The 21873-nt window shown below is 43.5% G+C and overlaps 1 protein-coding gene across 2 annotated transcripts; it reads right to left on the bottom strand.

The window, feature by feature from the left end:
- Positions 1 to 532: 532 nt before the first annotated feature.
- Positions 533 to 17999, bottom strand: HAUS1 (HAUS augmin like complex subunit 1). 2 transcript variants are annotated; one of them, XM_065406361.1, is made up of 9 exons: positions 17910 to 17999; positions 13581 to 13755; positions 10276 to 10411; positions 8737 to 8871; positions 7695 to 7818; positions 6136 to 6201; positions 4597 to 4668; positions 2405 to 2452; positions 533 to 845 (listed from the first exon to the last, which is right to left on the bottom strand). In XM_065406361.1, the coding sequence occupies exons 1-9, from the start codon at positions 17928 to 17930 to the stop codon at positions 762 to 764; spliced, it is 861 nt and encodes a 286-aa protein (XP_065262433.1). In that variant the 5' UTR covers positions 17931 to 17999; the 3' UTR covers positions 533 to 761. The 2 variants fall into 2 exon arrangements, with proteins under 2 accessions (XP_065262433.1, XP_065262434.1); XM_065406362.1 differs by having other exon boundaries at positions 6136 to 6195.
- Positions 18000 to 21873: the final 3874 nt, after the last annotated feature.

Genomic DNA, 21873 nt, shown 5'->3' with positions numbered 1-21873 from the left:
TTGAACAGGCTATAGTGGTGCTACTACTCTATAGTGGCCTTACTACTCTCAGTGCCCTACTACTACTCTCAGTGCCTTTCAAGTCAGTCACTTCACTTTATGTCTGCAGCAGGCGCCTGTTATGTTAAAGTGGGGAAAGTAATTAAGCTTTGTCTTAACAGCTAGAACTCTACATTCATTTTAAAAAAGGATTTGAAGAGAAGAGAAAAGTGATTGATGTTGGGTGAGGAGACTCATCTCACAAGATGTAATAACAAATGCGGTCTAGTTTCCCTTGACTCACCAAATAGAGGACTCTTCTAAGGCTAGAGATCCAGAACCTGGTAGGGGAGAAGAAGAGACCAAGACTAACCAGATAGTTTTCTGTCAAGCCCCAACTCCTTCCTCCCTCCCTTTTTCCCCAGTTGATCTAATTTAGTAAAACAGAAGATACCTAGTACAGAAATTTAACCAAACATGAAACTGCTTGTTTGCTGATTAGGTCGCCATCTGGAGGTCATTTACCAGTTTTAGCTCATATTTATAAAAATGGACAGAGAAAGAAGTCTTGTTTATTATTCAGCCTTACAGAAAACAGAAATATACATATTTTTTTACAAAACCAAAGCTATGGAGAAACCATCAAAATCTGTGTGCTTGGCAGAAAGATGGCAAGTGTGCAGGCCCCAGCAGTGAGGAATACACCACCATGTTTAGGAGCCCCAAAAGTCTACCTTAAAAAAAAAAAAAAAAAAAAAAGTCCTTTCCCCACACAGTTGACTTTAGGTAAATCGGCGTTTGCTGGGCTCTGGTACTGACAGTGCCATCATGTCCACTTTACTGGAGAACTCAGCCTCTAGAGCATTCTAGAGGGAGAAAGAAATAAGAGAAATCAGTGGCAATGCAAATAACTTTTACATCATTGTTAGACAAATATGTCTCCAACGGTCAACCCCATTGGACATCATTTTTGTATCCATTAACCCAAATAACTGAAAGAGCATTATTGGTGTGGGATGTTTACCAGAACTCGGTACAACGCACGGTTAGTTGAGAATATAATAGGTGACTCAGCATTTAGCAGCTCATGAACAGAGAAAAAATGAGTCATCATAAAAAGCCAAAAATTAGCATTACTAATCCGAATGATGACCCAAAAAGATATACAGTATTCTTTAATATTATGACAATGTTACATTGTTCCCAGGACAATCTCCAAATATCAAACCCTAATAAAGCATCCATTGTTATTCTTATAGTCCACAAACAAACAAGTTTGGCTTGTAACATCTAGAGAGCTTATTTCCAAACTGACACCACTGGTCCATGTTGTGTGATCCTCATGGTCCTTGGAATGCAACATTTTTAGAACCAAGTGAATGAACAGGGGGGTGAATAGAGAGTCCATGACACAATCTCTTACAATGTGATGCACAGAACAGGAATATTGGAGAACCTTGTACTCTTGTTTTACTGAGATTAACATACAAATTCCACACACATGCACAAAAACAGCAAAATGCTAGTCACATGTGGTGGGCTTCCCATCATGCTAGGAAGGGTTACTAGACACAGATAGGCTGCCAAAGCATATTACTAAAACTCTCACCTGAGAAAGCCCTACCAGTGGTGAAGAGGGATCAAATTCATGAAGTAAGTGCCTCACCATTGATCCTACTGGTACTGTCCAAAGAGACAGATGGTCTCATAATTGTGATCCTGACTGTTTAGGGCCTTAATGATTATCAACACCTTCAATTGCATCTAGAAGCAAATAGGAAGCTAGTGCAAAAACTTAAGCACAGGTTTTATGTACACACTGGTCCATGACACTCAGGAGAAGGGCAGCTGCAGTCCCATGTGGACTTCAAAGGCAACCCTATATACAGCACTTAGCAGCAATCAAGCCTGCAGGAGACAAATGCATGGATGACCTTTGTGCAGTCTATTTTATAGAGAAATGGCCGTACTACTGTCCAACTGCTGATTAAAAAATGCATTACGGGCCACAACTACCCTCTGAGAATCCAGCAGCAGTGATGTATCCAAAAGGGCCTAGAGACGGCAAACCATTTTAGCAAAAAGCATCCTCGAAAGGTGGTGCAAACACTACCGCACAGTTCTTCAAAGCTATTTAGGTGACTAACTTCCACTGACTGCAGTGAGACTAAGGCATCTAAATAACTCTGAAAAGCTGGGCCGTCCTTCAACATCTGTTCCTATCAACAAGAATCACTTCCATCTAATCTGAGCCACATTTTTACCCAGATCTTTATCTCTGGAGAGCGTCAAGATTAGAATCTGAGACAGATAAACCCGAACCTAACCATCATCAACGTTGGAGTTTTGGATGATATTTTTTTTGGGGGGGGAGGGAGAAGTGCCAGGGTCCATTTAAATCTCTGTAAGCAACAAAAGCCCCTACCAGCTCCCGCTTTGCTTCTTCAATCTTCACTCGAGCAAGGGAAGGATTCTAAAAGAAAGAAAAATGGCATGTTAACCGCAAGTAGCGACAGTCCTGTTTCAACTTGAAATACAGGGTTTCTCCTCACCCAAAAGATTTTAATAAAGGGTAGGAGAGGAGTGGGAGATAATCAAATGGTCTCCATGTGTTCTTCCAAGATGCAAAACGTGCTGCAATTAAAGACACAGAACAACCCAAAATTTAATGGATTTTGAAAGAGCTTTTACGAAGCCTAATGTTAAAAGAAACATTTCCATGAAAAATTCACAAAGCTCTTGATCAAGAGAGCCTGGCTTTAAACATTCCCAGCAGTGTTTGCAGCCCAGACACTGACTAGGAAGGTGCTCACATGTGCACATAGCCTGCTTGTAGGAACACTCCTCTCCCACTCAGCATCTCAGGCACTCAGCCAGTGGTGAGAGAAGCACAAAGGCTACGGGGCAAGGCTGAGCCTTCCACATTCACTGAAAGCAAGCTAGGGAAAATGGGAAGAATAAAAGCCAATTTTGGTGTCTCGAGTCCCTTGACAGAACCAAGCAAACTGCCTCTGGGGACAAGGATAGAGGGGGGTACGCAGAGGTCTTCCAGAGGTATCAACTCATCTAGATAGTTGCCTAGTTTTACAAAAGGCTACATGAAAAGCTCTAGTGAAGTCAGAACAAACTAAAATTTCATATTGACAATGACTTATTTATACTGCTCTATATGCTATATCAGTGTTTCACAACCTGGGGGGCGAGGGGGAGTGCGATTTAGTTTATAATTACATGGTAAAAATGAGAAAGAAAGCAATTTTTCAGTAATAGTGTGCTGGGACACTTTTGCATTGTTATGACTGATTTTTTAAGCAAGTAGTTTTTAAATGAGGTGAAGCTTGGGGTATGCAAGACAAATCAGCCTCCTGAAAGGGGTCCAGTAGTCTGGAAAGGTTGAGAACCACTGATCTAAGGTGAGGGAGTCAGGCCTGCAGCAAGGATGTATGTAGTGGGGGAAACTCATTGCAAGGAGCGGGTTGGTGAAGACAAGAAGGATGGTCCAGTGGTTAAGGCATTAGCTGAGGACCCAGGAGACCTGGATTCAGTTCCCTGTTCCAGCACAGCTCCCCATGTAACCTTGGGCAAGTCACTTAACGGCTCTGTGCCTCATTTCCCCATCTGGGATAGGAGATAATAGCACTTCCCTACTTCACAAGGTGCTGTGAGGATAAATACATTACAGATTGTGAGGCGCCCAGAGACTACAGTAATGGGGCCAGATAAATACGAGAGGTAGAACTGTGAATCTCGACACATAGGTTCATTTAATAAATCACAATGCTACCCCCCCAATTGTGGCAGCATCTTCCCTATGTCCAAGAAGGAGAATACCTCACTACTGATTTGAGAAAGGAACATGAATTTTGTGTTTCATCCACTTTCAGAGGAGCTCTCCAAGTGCTGCAGTTAGATTGTCCCTCAAACAACACATACAGGTGACCTGTCCACTTCATGCAAAGACAGGGTTTGGATACCTCTCACTTTGTGGATTAATAAACTACTGTTGGCTCTAATCTCTTTGAATTACTGTACAGTTGTTTACAGAGGTTCCCTTACCTGAACTCCAACTACTGCACAATGCTGTAACCATTTATACTGCTACATAAATGATTAACAGTAATGGTGGTATGTACCAGCAGATTCAAAGTTTTAAAATTATTGATAATCTTTGGAAAATAATTGTACCATAGATTTTTGTTTTCCTCTCAACTTTTCCAGATAATTCACCTGATGCCTAGCTTATCCAACCAGTTTATTTGGGTTCGATTCCCATGCATTGTGGTAGAAGAGAGCAAAATCTATCTAGTGGAACTATTTAAACAGCCTTCTATTTAAGCAAAATCCTTCGTCTAGACAATTCATTAAGGGACGTACACAGAGTTTGGAAACAGCACAACTGTCAGCCTGTCAACGCCATTGCAACGGAATTTATTTACATTTTGATGTCTATATATATATCTCTAAAATATTTCAGCTACAAAACACCCCCTGAAGTTAATTTGACAGTGAAATTAATGCCTAAGTTATAGCACCTAAAGAGAAGCTATTCCATTTTTTTATATATACACATACACATTTCGAATACCAGAAGAGAATAGTAGTAGTAGAAATAATTACAGGAGTTAAGTCCAAGTAGGACTCCAGTTTCTTCTTCAAAGGCACAGTCTGTTGCTTTAGTTCAGACAGTTTCTGTGAACACAGCAAAGCACCAGGTTATATTTCTGCAATCTAATTTGGTATAAGTGATGCAAATCAGTAAAACAAAGCATTTACGAATTTCCAAATGTTTTATTCTGTATAGATTTTAAGGGAGCCCATTGTTGCCGTAATTCTGATTAAGGATCTATAACTCTTCCCAGGATTTAATATTCCAACAATTTTATTTAGTCAAATCCAGTTGAAGTTTTATATTGAAGTAAAAACGCAAATTTTTGTATTACCCTTATGAAAAAATACAATGTCTTTTCAAACAATGTACCATTTGGTGGCTGTTCGCTGGTCTGTGTGAAAGGAGGTGGTGATCTCAATCTATAATCCAGTGGACAGGTGTCCATGTCACAGAAAAACACCTTCACAATGGGCACTACCTGAGACCCTTGCTGGTGATCTCAGCACAGGCCAAGACTGAATAGATCACGAAGAATGAGTTACACACTAACACCTAAAGGCTGCCCTGCCAGAACAGGGCTGAGCCACATAGGTGGGACAGCGTGGGGAACCTTCCACCACCACTTTTGCTGCTGTACCCATTCAGTGCACAAAGAGAAGAGTTAACTTTTTGAGGGTTACTAATCAAGCAACTTTCGCCAGCACTAAAGCCATTTAAAAGTCAAAGATAAACCTATGATGCAGTAATTTACACCCCCCTCCACCCCAAACATTTGTTCAGCACTCTGCAAAACAGATAAAAGAACACTGTCAAGTCAAACTTGCCTCCATATTTAGGCTCTATGAGAAAACAAAAGTTTTACAAAACCAAGACCTATGTAGAAGTTTCTATGATTTTTTTAAATTTAAGATTTCAATGGGAACATTTTTCAACCAGCATTTCCCCTGAAACATTTTGCAATCCAAATACTGCCAAACAATGCTAGTTCATGGCATCCACAAAGTGAATGTGACAAGGCTATATTCATCATTCAAACTAACTAATAAGCAAGAAATAAAACAACATAAATGGCAAAAAGCACATTACACGTTTGGAATTCTCTCTGTTATAGTAACAGGGTGATATTAGTGTTGTGACAGCAGAAAGAACGGACTCAGACAGACATCACGTGCAGCAGCAAAGAGCTGGTGAATCCACAATTAGAAACACAGGAAACATGTTTTTTAAAAATGAAAGTATTGTGACAGTGTCTCTTTAACAAATTACATCATTATTATCTTACAGTATTCACAATTATATCCAAAAATGTTATGTTCACATAAAACTGGAGGAGGCCTCAGGATGTAAAATTTGGATCACAGATTAGATTTTGGACACCACCACAGATCAGAGGCATTTGGATGTGGGATGTTGGTTTGGGCCTATCTCTAACATACACGTGTACTCGAGTATCCATATGGATAAATGTTATTTCATTAAACTAGCCAAACAAATGCTGATTCACATGCACCACTTCAGAAATGTCCCTCTTGTCACAACACGCCCACCTCTGAGAGGCTCACTAAGGACTGATGTGTCAAGGAAGGATCCATCCCGCTTGCAGAAAGCTGTTCCTACAAGAGAAAAACAGTTCACATTTTGTACAGCACACCCTGCTCCTCTACTGAACAGACAGCGTACAATACATTATTCATAGAAAAACTTTAAACAGAAAATGCAGAGAGATATTTTGATGCTTCCTTGTATTTTAACATAAGCAGGCAAAAAGAAAAAAAGTTAACTATAGCAGGAATTTAGTGCTGTTTTAAGTGCTATCTTCAAGCAACTAACTGTGGAGTCAGTGGTTAATGAAACATGCATAAACAGCAATATACCTACTAGAAAACCAGCATGACTAGAGCATTCAATGCGGACATGAGTAGGTTTATCTAGTAAAATGTCATCATACTAATAAAACATTTATCCCTCAGAATTGCCAGACTATTGTACATAGTCATTCTGTCAAAGTGGCCTGTAACACTCACCCTTACTTGCTTCATAGGGGGTTGGGAAACTTAATTTCTCATATAGTACTTAACTAGCCCAACACTGGGTTTCAGAATCAGTCAAGTAACCAATATGCAATGCATGTTACACTGTACCACTACCGAAATCATGACATTGGAAGAGAACATGCTCTCTGATATCATCTGTATAGACAAATATGTGAAGAGTAATTCCAACTATAATCCATGCTTATACATTTTTAAATTTATGAAGGTTCCTACTTTGAGCAGAGCGTTGGACTAGATGACCTCCTGAGGTCTCTTCCAACCCTAATCTTCTATATCAAGGAACACTGGAAAAAATTGCTCTTATTTAACTGAAAAATAGCTATGGGGGACCTACATTTACTTACCTGTAATTGTTGCTTTAAGGTCTCAGTCCTCCAACACTTAAAGCCCATGTGTAACTTTAACGGGACAATTCATGTGAGTGAAAAGCTACACACTTGCTTACATATTTGCATTTGTCCTCCCAGTATACAACTAAAGCTACATTTTTGGCACAGCAGTCGCGGTGTTCATGGTAATCATTAATTTTAATAAAGTCAATTTAATAAAGCCACAATTGTGGGGTGAGCTCATTCTTCAATCCCTCACCCCCAGACCATAACCTGTGAGTATGGTTCCCCCACCACACACCTATGTTGTGAAATTGACTAAAAATTTGTGTAACAAAATCATAGCCTTATACACAACTAGCTTTAAAACTCTAAACGCTAACTTTAAAATATTGGGGCAACTACTTGCCACCCCACTCCAGCAGGGGACACATTCAACCCCTAAGGCCTCTCTTACCTCTTAAGCAAAAGGATCCAAGGATCACATCATCCATCCACTTATCCCCTGCTCTGCAGGAAAGGTGACGGGGGATCAGTTACAACTGATTCCCTTCAAGGACCAACCATTCTTTATTTCCAAGTGTTAGTTGTAATAGATTTCCCCTCTTGGAGGCCAAGAAGCTCCAAAGAGGTCTCTAATAGTGACACCATACATTTTGGGGCCCAATTTGACATGATCACATATTCCTTCAACAATACTGGTAGAAGATGTTTATCACCAACCTCTGCAGCCTTTATCCTGAATTTGAAGTCCTCAGATTTATCCTTCAGGAACTTCATGTTCTGGGTTCGGCTGTCAGCTTTGGCTTTTTCCATTGCCAGATGTTCTTCTGTTTTTTTAAGGTCCCTTTAAGAAGAAAATGGTGGTGAATATATGAGGTTTACTAACCTTCAGCCAAATTAACAATCTCAAGTAAACACCCACAGGAGGGACAAAGTGAAACAGAAAACTGAGTTTCACTCACAGTCTCTCCACCAGCTCAGTCTATTGGTGGGATGAGATTTCCATGTGCACAGATACCCCACAGATTCCCAAGACCCTAGGATATCCCTACTGATAGCAGGGCATCTGCATGAAAAGCCAGGACATCTGTACAACAACTCACACTAATAATCTGGTGGGTCACTATACTAGATTAGTTAGTGGAGAACCTAGGAATACAACTGTTAAGTGACTTAACTAAAAGCATGCAGTGCGGTAATGGCAGAGCTGGGACAAGTACACGGGAATGCTAGTTCTACAACATTAACTATGCTGCTGCTGCTATCAGTGTCACAATAGTTAAGAGTTTACTGTAGTGCCCCTCATTGTAGTATCCAAGCACTTCAATGTAAATTAAATCTGCATGGTGAGGTCGCTGGTGGACTTAGTGGAATTATATAATCTTTTGGTTAAAGAAGATTCTTTTGGGGAATCTCTTTTGTTCTAACCCAGTCCCTTATTTTTACCACTAAACCACACTACTCATGCTCAGAAAAATATGCACAAACCAGTAAGTGGGAGATGCAGGCACGTTCTTGTGAGCACTATTCAACCCATAATTTTTAATTTCATCATTGTAGGCTTGGGATTTTTAAACCTCTTAACTATTTGAAGAAAATTTTCTGCAAGGGCCTTGACTAGTGGTTTAAATTGCTGTGAAGTAGAGCAATATTGAACTCAATATTCAGATATCCTTGTTACTGTTCATAGACAATAAAGTTGCTGAGAACAGGGGACCAGCAAACCCCATTCAGCTCTTTCCCTTTCTCCCCAAGTACTCACTCTTGGAGATGTTTTTCCAGCACCAGAGCTGCAGTTAGCTTTTTCCTAAGGCTGGTCAATTCAAGCTCCATTTCTCTGTTTCTCGATTCTGTCGCATGTAAATCTGAGGTCAAATCATTGATAGCGGGGATGAAGCTAATGAAACAAGAGATTTCACTGATCTGTTTAGAAGTCCACACCGCTGAAGCTCAGGGTTATATAATCACTTATTTTCTTTCACACTTTCCATAAAGTTTTTGTAGGATTGTTCTCAAATAATGGCAAATCTGTTAACAGTTAGGTCTGTCTAAACTATCTTACAATCCAAATAGCTAAGAACTTCTATAAGCCAGGGTTTGACAATGTACATAAAATTCAAAATAGTTTAACATTTTAATTGCTATGCAATACACATGTATACAGCTCCTTTTATCATGAAGCATTTCACAAGCTATAAACATGCACTAACTGAACTGCAGCCGCTTCTGGGACAGAGGATGGCATGCAGCCTGAGCAAACCACACTGCACAACAGCTGGAGTAGGAAGGAGAGGAACAGAGGCAGAAAGGGACATTTTAGCTAAAGGCACATGGAAAACCCCTACTTTTATTAAGAGAGCCAGACTGAACCTCATTTTTGTAAGGTTTCATCTGAGAAATCTATGCAGGATGCACAGCCAAATACTCCATTTAAATCTCTCCAAAAGGATGAAGGGGTGAGCAGACCCTAGCAGGTTTTAGGGAAATCAGATTTGAAATACTGAGGTGTCCAGCCTGTGGCTCTTGAGGGTGACTACATTAAGGAAAAGTCTATTTAATTAAGAATTGAAAATGCAACCCCTGAATCCACACTCTGCAATTCTTCAGCAGAAACCTCTGAATCAGCCAACCACTGCAGCTACACCCGGAGCAGCTATGGGTCCTTCCCTACTGCAAGTGCTCAACAGCACCCCTGCTGGCCGCCTGCACCACCACAGGAATAGGAAGTGAGAGTAACATTGACTACTCCATTGCCTGCTTCTCTGCTGGCTCTGGGGGCCCCAGGAAGAGCAGGACAGCAGCTAGACTGGCTCCCTCTGGGCCTATGGAAGTGGCTAGCAAAGGATGGCTCCCACTCCCACACACTGACTCAGAGTAGCCCAAGAGGGGGGGGAAGAGGAGAAGCTGGGAATGAGCAGCCAGTTACAGCTCCCTGATTCTTTAGCTGAGTCCAGCTGGGAGCTGCTGTAAATTGTACCTGCTAGCATAAGAGCCTCCAGGGCCAGCAGGGGATAGCTGGAGTGCAGCATCCGTCAGCTACGCCCCCTCCCCACTCTTGACCTGCTGCAGGGAGTATAGGGAGGGAGGGAGGGAGGAGTAGGAGATGGCCATTTCATCTCTACATCCACTGGGAACTCCCCCACCACAGAATTGCGGGTGCTTTCCACTCACTTTGTGCTGCATAAGTGGCACAAAGAAGTGGAACAGGGCAGAAAATTGGCCCCAGAGAACTGATTGTGGCCTCAAGCTGAGAAGATTGGACACCACTGACCCAGACTTCAGCAAACTGTGGAAGAATTACCTTGCTAGGGAAGTGTCCCTTGTTTCAAGCGCCATTGCACTATCTACCAATGCATTCAGATAGCTGGTGCCTGCGCTAGAGAGACTGTTGAAGGAAAGATTCACACTCTCCATGAGAAGATCCTGTAGATAGTTGACTGAAAAACCAAATAGTTACTTTCATTTAATATTTGTCACAGGTGTGCATGGGACTATACAAATTTAGAATACACAGTCTGCTTCAAGGTGCTTACAGTCTAATCAGACACAAAAGACACAGTTTAAGGTTCAATGTTCTGTGCTCCATTTTGTAAGTATTACATAAACAATCTATTGGATGGATCTTAAAAAGAGAGTCCTACAAAAAGTAGAAACTAGGTCAAATTACAAAGGATGGATATAAACAAATAACACAAGTATGTAGGGACAAAATTAGAAAGGCCAAGGCACAAAACAAGATTAAACTAGCTAGCGACACAAAGGATAACAAGAAAACATTCTACAAATGCATTTACAGCAGTTCTCAAACTGTGGGTTGGGACCTCAAAGTGTGTCGCAATCCCATTTTAATGGGGGTCGCCAGGGCCAGCATTAGACTTGCTGGGACACAGGGCTGACGCTGAAGCCTGAGAGCCACCCCCACCCGGGGCGGCGGGGCTCAGGCTGCAGCCCCTTCTCCCCCCCCACCCAGGGCGTCAGGGCTGAGGCTGCGGCCCCTTCCCCCCCCACCCAGGGCGTCAGGGCTGAGGCCCCTTCTCCCCGTACCCATGGTGGTAGGGCTCAGGCTCCAGCCCTCCCCCGGGGTCATAAAGTAACTTTGTTGTCAGAACGGGGTGGCGGTGCAGTAAAGTTTGAGAATCCCTGAAGCAAGAGGAAGACCAAGGACAGGTTAGGCCCATTACTCAATTGGGGGAGGGGGGGGGCAATAACAGAAAATGTGGAAATGGCAGAAGTGCTAAATGACTTTTTTGTTTCAGTTTTCACTAAAAAGGTTAGTAGCGATTGGATGTCTAACATAGTGAAGTCCAGTGAAAATGAGGTAGGATCAGAGGTTAAAATAGGGAAAGAAAAAGTTAAAAATTACTTAGACAAGTTAGATGCCTTCAAGTCACAAGGGCCTGATGAAATGCATCCTAGAATATTCAAGGAGCTGACTGAGCAGATATCTGAGCCATTAGCGATTATCTTTGAAAAGTAATGGAAGACAGGAGAGATTCCACAGGACTGGAAAAGGGCAATAGTGCCAATCTATAAAAAGGGAAATACGGACAACTTAGGGAATTACAGACCAGTCATCTTAATTTCAGTACCCAGAAAGATAATAGAGCAAATAATTAAGCAATCAACTTGCAAAAACCTAGAAGATAATAAGGTGATAAGTAACAGTCAACATGGATTTGTCAAGAACAAGTTGAATCTAATAGCTTTCTTTGACAGGGTAACAAACCTTCTGGATGGATGGATGGATTGGAGGGGGGAGGGAGGGAGGGAGTGGTAGATGTGGTATATCTTGACTTTAGTAAAGCTTTTGATACTGTCTCACATGTCCTTCTCATAAACAAACTAGGGATGGAGCTACTATAAGGTGGGTGCATAACTGGTCGGAAAACCGTTCCCAGAGAGTAGTTATCAGTGGTTCAGTCATGCTGGAAGGGTATATCCAGTGGGGTCCCGCAGGGATCAGTTCTGCGTCCGGTTCTGTTCAATATCTTCATCAGTGATTTAGATAATGGCATAGAGAGCACACTTATAAAGTTTGCGGATTATACCAAACTGTGCACGGTTGCAAGTGCTTTGGGGGATAGGATTAAAATTTCAAAATAATCTGGACAAACTGGAAGTAAATAGGATGAAATTCAATAAGGACAAATGCACAGTACTCCACTTAGGAAGGAACAATCAGTCGCACACATACAAAATGGGAAACGACTGCCTAGCAAAGAGTATTGCGGAAAGGGATCTGGGGGTCATAGTGGATCACAAGCTAAATATATGTGAACAATGTAACACTGTTGCAAAAAAAGCAAATGTCATTCTGGGATGTATTAGCAGGAGTGTTGTAAGCAAGACACAAGAAGTAATTCTGCTCTATTCCATGCTGTTTAGGCCTCAACTGGAATATTGTGTCCAGTGCTGGACGTCACATTTCAGGAAAGATGTGGACAAATTGGAGGAAGTCTAGGGAAGAGCAACAAAATTATTAAAGGTCTAGAAAACATGACCTATAAGGGAAGATTGAAAAAATTGGATTTGTTTAGTCTGGAGAAGAGAAGACTCAGAGGAGACATGATAACTTTTTATGTACTTGAAAACTGTTGTTACGAGGAGGTGGGAGGTAAATTGTTCTCGTGAACCTCTGAGGATAGGACAAGCAGCAATGGCTTAAATTGCAGCAAGGGCAGTTTAGGTTGGACATTAGGAAAAACTTCCTAATTGTCAGGGTAGGTAAGCAATGGAATAAATTGCTTAGGGAGGTTGTGGAATCTCCATAATTGGAGATTTTTAAGAGCAGGTTAGACAAACACCTCTCAGGGGTGGTCTAAATAATACTTAGGGGACTGGACTAGATGACCTCTCGAGGTCCCTTCCAGTCCTACTAGTCTATGATTCATTGGGAGACTACACAGGAAAAAAAAAAAAAAACAACAAAAACACACACACATTTTTGGGTGTGATTAGGAAAGAAGAAAGAAATTCTCCTGCATACAGTATCAGAATTCTTATGATATCATAAACTTATAGAATCCTACCTAATTAAAACCTTGCAAGTGGTTTTTATTTAGTATATGAAATGTTAAAATAAGAATGATTACGGTGGCCTGAGTTGCGTGGTTGCTCCAGAAATACTGACTGCTGTTCTCCATTTTATCCAATGCTCACTCTCTATGATTAGCTAAGGAGCTGCTAAACAACATCGCTGCTGTTTCAGAATCATAAATTGCTTCCCTCAGTAAGAGATTAACATTGGCTCAGACACTTGAGATCAACACTAACCCTGACCCCCACCCTTGTACATACAGTATCTCTATTTCAGTGCTGTGCCAGCTAGCTTGGCAGTGTAGGAAGTTCAGCAGCTAAAATGCTTGTCAGCCTTTACAGCCTGCTCAAGTTGATTTAAGAAATTGTTGTTGGCCAATCTGATGTCACTGTTGGGAGAAAAGCATTTGTGTATGACGATATATAGCTGGATTTCAGGGAAATCCAAGCTTATTGCTACTTTTTCACACTTCTTATAAGATATTACAGTGAGTAGAAAAGAGAAACCCTATAGGGTCACTTAGAAAAAGGCATTTTTACTGTAACTGGAGTTTGAAGCACCAAGATCACCTTCTGACTCATATTCTGCAGTCTTCTGTTTCATGTCATCTATCACGAGGGAGACATCCTTGTCTCTGGTTTCATTGCATTCCGCAAGCTCATATAAAATATCAACAGTCCGTGAATTCACTTCGTATTGTGGAATGGGTTGATCCCCAAAGGTCCTTTTTAGCCATAAAGTAACCTGCCAGGAAAGTGGGAGTAAAGAAGGTAAATGGTTTAATTTAAGGAAGGGGAATTAAATATCAGGCAAGAGAACTGGAATGTAGAGTCATCAACCACAAATCTTACTCCTGTCTGATGGGTTTTGTCTACACTAGACTTTTTTTTGGGGGGGGGGGGGGGATCTTCCATTGTTGCACTACCGTTGGTTGTAGCAATGGTAGAAGCGCAAATGTAGACTAGAAGAAACAGACTAATTTCACCCCCAAATTTAGTCTGCTGGTTGGATCATTAGCTTCCCTGGCCGGGTACTGACGGGGAGCATGACATGAATGCTTATCCATGCCACCCTTTGCAACCATGAAGGAGCACATGAAGCTCAAATGCAAAATGGGGTAAGACTTCAGGACAACGCTCTCACAAGACAATGAAATACTACAAGTGGTAAAATCTAACAGTCTGGAATTTCCAATACTATGCAAAACTGTTTGGCATGCTAACATAGATAAGGCTAAACAGTTTCTAAGGTACATTGTGGATGAATGCAGTTCATGGCCAATTCATATTTAAAGAAATTATTTAAAACCATAATTGGCTTTTAGGCAACCCAGTTACCCCTCCAGCAAGTGGTGTTAAATATAGTTTTTCTTCAGCATTCAACTGTAGCCTTGATTAGAAGCTGTTTGGCTCATCTGCTCTAGCCAGACAAACTGGCACTACATCCCGTGGCTCCTGTTACCATAGTATCTCAGCATCCCACACTGTTTAATGTATTTACCCTATCAACAGCCCTATGAAATAGGGGGATGTTATTATTTCCATTTTACAAATGAGGAACAAAGGACCAGATCCTCAAACTTCCTCCAGGGACATTAGGACTCTAAATACCTTTAAGGATCAGGGGTCTAAATGACTTGCCCAAAGTCACATAGGAAGTCTGTGGCAGAGTAGGGATTTGAACCTTGGTCTCCCATATCCCAGAGTAGCGCCCTAACCACTGAACTATTCTTCCTGTCAGCTTAGCCTGAAATGGTTTTATATTGAGTTTAAATGTGGTTTGAATCCACAGGGAAAAAAGCCCAGAAAATGGGAGACTTAACATCAGCAGTGATTTCAGGTTACAAACCAACCACATGAACACTGCAGCATGAATTGGACACTTCATAAACAAAATCCATGGAAAGAAGTGGGAGATTTTAAAAAGTCATTTCAAAATATCTTTATGAAATCTAAAACCCATTTTCATATCACCCTTGTTCACTTCAACAGACCAAGCAAAACTTGGAGCGTTCAAAAGGCACACTCCTTTTTCTGCACTCCCACCAGAGTAGTATATTGACCTTGCGTTTTGTACCTCTAATTTAATCAGTGGCCTTCATCCTAAATCATACTGGAGAAAGCAAAGTTATAGCCCTGGGGAAAAAGCCAGACCTCCTGGAAACATACAGCAGTGAAGTTTTATTGTAGTGAAATATTACAAAAATTCCAGGGGTCCATTGATGGAGGATGGAATGTATCTTCCTGACAGGAACCTGGCACAACATAATATGATGCTAGCAAACTAGGTGCCAGCTCCTGACAAAGTCCCCATGTCTCAACGGAACACTGACAAAGATGAGCCAGACTGAATCCAGCTACGGATGTGCGTTAGTATTGTTTATAAGAATGTGTTTAGACTTTATTGAATGCCTGTGAGTTGCTGCCTGCATTAATTTCATTTATAACATCTGTATCCCATATTGCAAGGTAATATTTGAGCGTTTGTATTGTGAGCCTCTCTGACTGTGTAAATCACCAGACAGTAGAGAGACATTAACCAGTGTGAAGTGCTGGTTTCCAACAGAAGATGTTACATCCTGCCCAACAGCAAAGGTCTGTTGATAACAGATGGACTATTGTGGGACATTAAAGAGGACAATGTTGGTTGTTCTGTCCCCCTCATTCTAAAGACAAGCCATGCAAGTGAATTCCTCCCATCAACTGAGTTTGCAGCTCAGAGCACAATGGAGGAGGGGAAGAAAGACACATAAAAAGAAGGAACTGGATCTCTATGCTGCTTAAAGTCTGAGGGACAAGGTTTTCTAAGCATAAATAAGAGGTCCACAGCCTCTTAGCCTGGGTTAGTCCTAAAGTAGTAGTTTTCAACCTTTTTTTATTTGTGGACCCCTAAACAATTTTGAATGGAGATGCAGACCCCTTTTGAAGTTCAACCTATAGTCCGTGGACCCCTACCATAGAAGTCTTAGACTGATAACTGACTGAACAGAATTCAACTATCAATGTTGCATGTTCTTGGCACGGCATTTGACGTAGTGTGAGAAAGGGTGCTAAACTGTGGGCTTCTAGGGTAATGACAACACTTCCAGGTTTTGACCTGTGGGGGGGGGGGGGGGGAAGCGCAAAGGATTCACATATTTTTGATTGAAACTTTATTTTTATAGTCACCTTTTGCAGACCCCTTAGACATAGTCTGCGGACCCCCTAGAGTCCTAAAGGACATATAGAACTTGCTGAATACAGAAGCTTCTATTACCTTTGGAAACTTAAGACTGTAACTCATTTGGGTGTGTATGTTCACCTGCTTTAATTTTATAAATAACTCGTTTCCTTTTCCTACTTAATATTTTTTGTACAGTTTATTATAAGATTGGCTACAAGCATCATCTTTGGTGTAAGATCTAATGGTCTTGGATGGCCTGGGGTAAGTAACTGATCCTTTGAGACTGGGTGTAACCTGAATATCGCTGTGATTCTTGGTGTAAGGAACCATCTATCACAAAGGTAAGCTTACTTGGATGGCAAGATAGTGTCCAAGGGGACTGTCTGTGACTGCATGTTAAGGCTGTATAGCATCTGAGGAGCTTACACTTGATAATTGGTTGGTGTAATCTAATTATAGAACTCTCAGCCAATTTGGTGTTTGTGCCCTGCTTCCTAACAGTCTGCCATGAGGCTGGTACTCCTGTTTTTGAGTCACTGCAGGCAGCTTTACATCAGCAAATCACAATTTTCTGACCCATAAGATCTATCTTAATAGTACAGTACCTTAAACCTGCCAAGGCTACCAGCCCAGACATCATTTAAGGCACACTGAATTAGAGCTGACTATTTCTCTAATGGGACTTTGCTTTGTTTTAAACATTCCCCTACCTTTCCTTCTGGTTACAAACATAATAAGAAAGAAGGGTTTTTAGTTTAATGCTCCATACAAAACAGGCGGTAGGAAAGCACTATCTAGTATAACATAGGTGTACACCAGCCTATGCTACTGAAATGGGATGTGGAATCTGCATCCCCTGTTCTTCCTGAGCACAAATATCTATTTCTCTACAAACTTTTGTGCAAAGCACAATGTCTAGTTAAACATAGCTCATAAGCTACAGAGTTCTGATCCCCCAAAATTGTTGAGAAGGGTCAGAGAGCTTCAAGTAAGCTCAAGTGATCCCACTCATCAGTAAGTAATATACAGAGTAAGATCATTATGAATGTACCCCTCCACATTCCATAGGACAAGTGGATATTTGCGGCACACTTGGGGAGGAGGGAGGCCCTGAGGAGATTTGGGGCACACAGTGGAGAAGTGGGGATTTGAGGCACACACTAGGAGCAAGGGAGACCACAAGGGGAGAATATTTAGTGCACACACTAGGGAGCAGGAGAGGCCTGGGATGGGAGAATATTTGGGGCACACACCGAAGAGAGGAGGCCCGGTGGCAGGGGAATATTTGGAGCACACAGTGGGACTGGGGCACAGGCCAGGGGGAGCAGTAGGGGCACAGAGTGGAGATGGAGCATGGGCTGGAGGGGCCATTGCGAGCACACGGCGGGGACAGGGGCCCAGGCCGGGGGTCCATTGGGGGCACACAGCGGGGACAGAGAGGCATTGGGGGCACATATCAGAGACAGGGCACGGGCCGGAGGGCCATTGCGGGCACACAGCAGGAACTGGGCCACGGGCCCATTGGGGGACACACAGCAGGAAACTGTGGGAAGCCAGGGGCAAACCCCGGGGGGGAGCATTGGGAGCTCACAGCAGGGAGCTGGGGGGCATGGGCTGGGGAGGGGGGTGATGGAGGAGTATCCCGGCCGGGCGGACTCGGGCCGGACACGCCCCTCTCTGTGGGGACCCCCCCAAGCACTGTCAATCGGGGGCAGCGCCCGCGCGGTGACCGTTACCCGTCTGAGCTTCTCCTCCATCCCGGCCTCCGTCACTTGGCGGATTGCGCCGCGTTGAATCCCGACTCCTCCCGCCTCCTTCCCGTCATCCTCCGCGCACCGCTTCAGCCGGCACTGAGGGGACGAGGCCCGCCCAGATGACCTCAGTGCCGCGGCGCTTGCTGGGAGTTGTAGTTCGCAGCGGGTGTCCTTCTCTCAGACCCCGCCCCCCCAAACCACGCCCAGAAGGGACTGACAGGCTGGTGGCAGCTCCCCTTGCCCTAGAGACGGCACACAAGGGGTCTGGGCTGTAACAGTAATAGTGTCTGCAACGAGGGGCCTCGCCTTGCTCAGCCTGGGGCATGAAGAATGTTGCAGAATTTGCAAAAAACCCATGTCACTTTATAGTACAGTAACCAAGTCCCCAGCGGGGCACCTGTCACTGTGATGATGTGGCGACACAGAGTCGTGAAATCTGTCACCATGTCAGGACATGGGTCCTCCGTCCCCTCCGCCCCCCCAGAAAACCCTCTGTTGTATCACGATGTATTGATGCTGTCAGGAAACCCATCACCGTATCCTGGCGTGGTGACATGGTGTCCCAAAATCTTGTGATTGTACCATAGTGTCAATCATTGTCAGGAAAACCCATCATCATGTCTTATCTCAGTGACACAGTGCCAAGAAAACCATCATTGTGTTGTCATGTCATTCTGTGATGATATACTTTTGTTCTGAGATTAGGACATAGTGCAGTTAAAAACTTACCGTGTTAAAAATATTGTTTAAAATGTTACCATGTAATGCCACTGCCACTTCCACGCAGTCTTAAAAAATAACCACTATGCTGTTATATGTGATGATTTAATTCCATAAAGAAATCATGTTGTGCAAAGATTACAAGAAAAAAGGAACTGTGATATCACTATGTATCCACACAAAGTAGTAAGATTGCTAAAACATGTTATCAGGTCACAATAAAATGGAACAATGTCCTGAAAAATGTCATCATAATATAGGATTTGGACATCTTGAAGAAAATAGCATCACACCATGATATGATGATGCACATCTCCTCAGTAACACTAGCCGCTATGAACACATCAAACCCATCCTCCTCTCCCTGCACTGCCTTCCCATAGACTATCAAATGAAGTTCAAGGTCTTGGTCCTTCTCTTCAAGACGCTCAATGGCCTGGCCCAGGGTATCTGAAAGATCACGTAAAGTTCTGAGATGAGGACTGTTGTCAGCAACTTTGCTCCTCTGGTACAGAGAAACTTGACAGTGGAAAAGCTCATCTATGCAAGACACAAAGCTTTCTCTGAGGCTTGCCCAAGACTGTGGAATGAATGCCCCCAGCAATTATACACCATCATAAACCTCGCCACCTTCTGCTCTAGGTGCAAGGAGCATTTCTTTGACCTTGCCTTCTCCAACAAATGTATAACAACTTGTATATTTGTTATCAAAAAACATTTCCTAAACAAAACAGTCCACCGCATATACTTCTCCCCCTGAAGGGAGGATGAGACAACAAACCCATCACAGATGTTAGTCATGCGGCTTAATGCACTACTGGAAGGCACTCAGATACTACCATGGTGGGTACAGTAAAGAACCTGAACAGAATACATTAGAATAGCATGTTTTACAGGTTTGGATATAATTTTATGACGGTAAAAAGATCTTTCACTATGCAGAATCGCCCCAGTAAAATCACGACAATCCCTTTAAAATTCCAGACAGGTGGCCACCCTGGTTTAGTATCATACAGATAGATCATAGGTAGGGCTCCGTGTCTGTAAGTGGTTGTGGAAGTCATGAATTCCGTGACTTTCCATGATCTCTGTGACTTCTCAGCAGTCCCGCAGCCACCTGCACCAGTGCTGCTTGGGTGGCCCCATGCATCTGGCCCTGGGACCGCCAAAGCCAAAGGTGCCGACTTCCCCTCTTTTCTGTGGGTGCTCAACCCTCACCTCTGCCCCTGCCCCCACTCCACCCCTTCCATGAGGCTCCGCCCCTGCCCCACCCCTTCTCCGCCCCCATTCCAACCCCTTCCCCAAAGTCCCCGCCCCAACTCCGCCCCCTCCCTGCCCCTATTCCAACTCCTTCCCCGAATCCCTGCCCCAGCCCTGCCTCTTCCTCCGCTCCTCCACTGAGCACTCCACGTTCCTGCTCCTCCCCCACTCCTGGAGTGTGAAAACAGCTATTTGGCAGCAGCCAGGCGGGCGGGAAGCGCTGGGAGGTAGGCGGAGGAGCTGGGCCATAGAGAGGCATGATGTAGCTGATATAGATCTGGATCTTTAGTTGCATCTTGTATATTGCCTAGGGTGGCCACTGCTGCATCCCCAGAATATAGGGTGACCAGATGAGATGAAGAAAATATCGGGACACGGGGGGCGGGGGGGGGGGGGGGGGAGAAAAAAAAAAAAAAAAGCCGAGTGCTGCCGGCCGGCTGAGCAAATTAAAAAAAAAAGTGATCCTGGCGGCGCAAAATATCGGGACAAAAATTGCGTCCCGACCAGAGATCGGTCGGGACGCGGGGACAAACAGCTCAAAATCGGGACGGTCCCGATTTTATTGGGACGTCGGGTCACCCTACCAGAATACCAGGCATTCCAGTACTTCTGGGAACGGCATGAGCCCACACTTGCCGGCTTGACCCTGCTCCTGCCAGTGTGACCTTCCACACACTTGACCTCCCATGTACTATGCAGGACCCCATTTTGAAGAGCATTTCCTACCACTCCCATGGACATGACCTTGCATGCACAAAGCATGCAAGGTCACAGTGGTGGGAGGCTAAGTGGCGCTAGGGTGACCAGACATCCTGATATTATTAGGACCGTCCTGATATTAGTGGCTTTGTCTTATATATGCAACTATTTCCCCCCCGCTCCCCAAAAAGTGTCCCGATTTTTCACACTTGCTATCTGGTCACCGAGTGCTCTGCAAAATGCCCCTTGTCCGTGATACCAGACAAAACCACGTCCAGTTTTGTCTCAGTACCAGAAAGGGACAAAACCATGGAAAAAGAGGACTGGTCGGCTTAAAACCAGATGAATGACCTGCCTTAAATTGCAGGTGGTATATGTCTATGTAAAGACATTTCCACACAATACTCAGTGGTTTTGCCATACAATTGTCACATTCCCCATGACAAAGAAGTACCTTCACCTGGTGCAACAGAGGCAGCCTTGATGGCCAAGTTTCTACAGAATTGCCAATGCCAAGCTTTCAAAAATCATTAGGCCCTGAAACATCATGAGATTGACTTAAAATTCAGAAAACTTTTTATTTGCCTCGAGGTTTTAGAATCTTTAGGGTGCTCTACGGGCTTTCAAGCTTTTTTTCCACAACCACACGGGGCTAGAAACGATATAGTGTGTGTGAACGCACACATATATAGTGTGTTTGTGTGTATGTACATACATATATCTAGTGTGTGTGTGCGTGCACATGTGAACGTGTGTATATGTATGGTGTGCTGTGTATATATATAAATTAAAGCAGAGCTTCTTACAGAATCACATGACTCCAGGATCTGGAGCTTCAAGAGAACCACCAAACATTGGGATATTATTGTGAGAGCTAGTGACACTGAGTAACAGTGCGGAAAGGCCACTATCATGTTGGCTATGGGACAGGGTGGCAGGGGCCAGAAGTTAGCCCTGCCCTCTGCCAGCCTGGACTGGCCCCACCCCTTGGATGCAGCCCTTTGCCTGCCTAGGGGAGGGGCAGCTGCCTCTGCTTATGATGGGCGGGGCCATTTCAAGGGCAACTGACTATTTTTTTTTACAATTTCAAACTGTATTTTTTTTTTTACAGGAAATGCCCTAAAAATGGTGAGAAAACCCCGAAATTGTGAAATGAAAAGTGTAAACTATCACCCTGGGGCGGAGGGGCTGCAAGAACCGCTTCCGGGTCAGGGCCTGTGCTTGCCCCGCCGCGGCGGGGTGGGGGCGTGACCTTCCCGCAGAAGGG

The sequence above is a fragment of the Emys orbicularis genome, chromosome 6 (assembly GCF_028017835.1).
Source record: "Emys orbicularis isolate rEmyOrb1 chromosome 6, rEmyOrb1.hap1, whole genome shotgun sequence".
NCBI classification, from domain to species: domain Eukaryota; kingdom Metazoa; phylum Chordata; order Testudines; family Emydidae; genus Emys; species Emys orbicularis.
The sequence above is the reverse complement of the archived record's forward strand: the minus strand, read 5'-3'. Positions and strand labels throughout refer to the sequence as shown.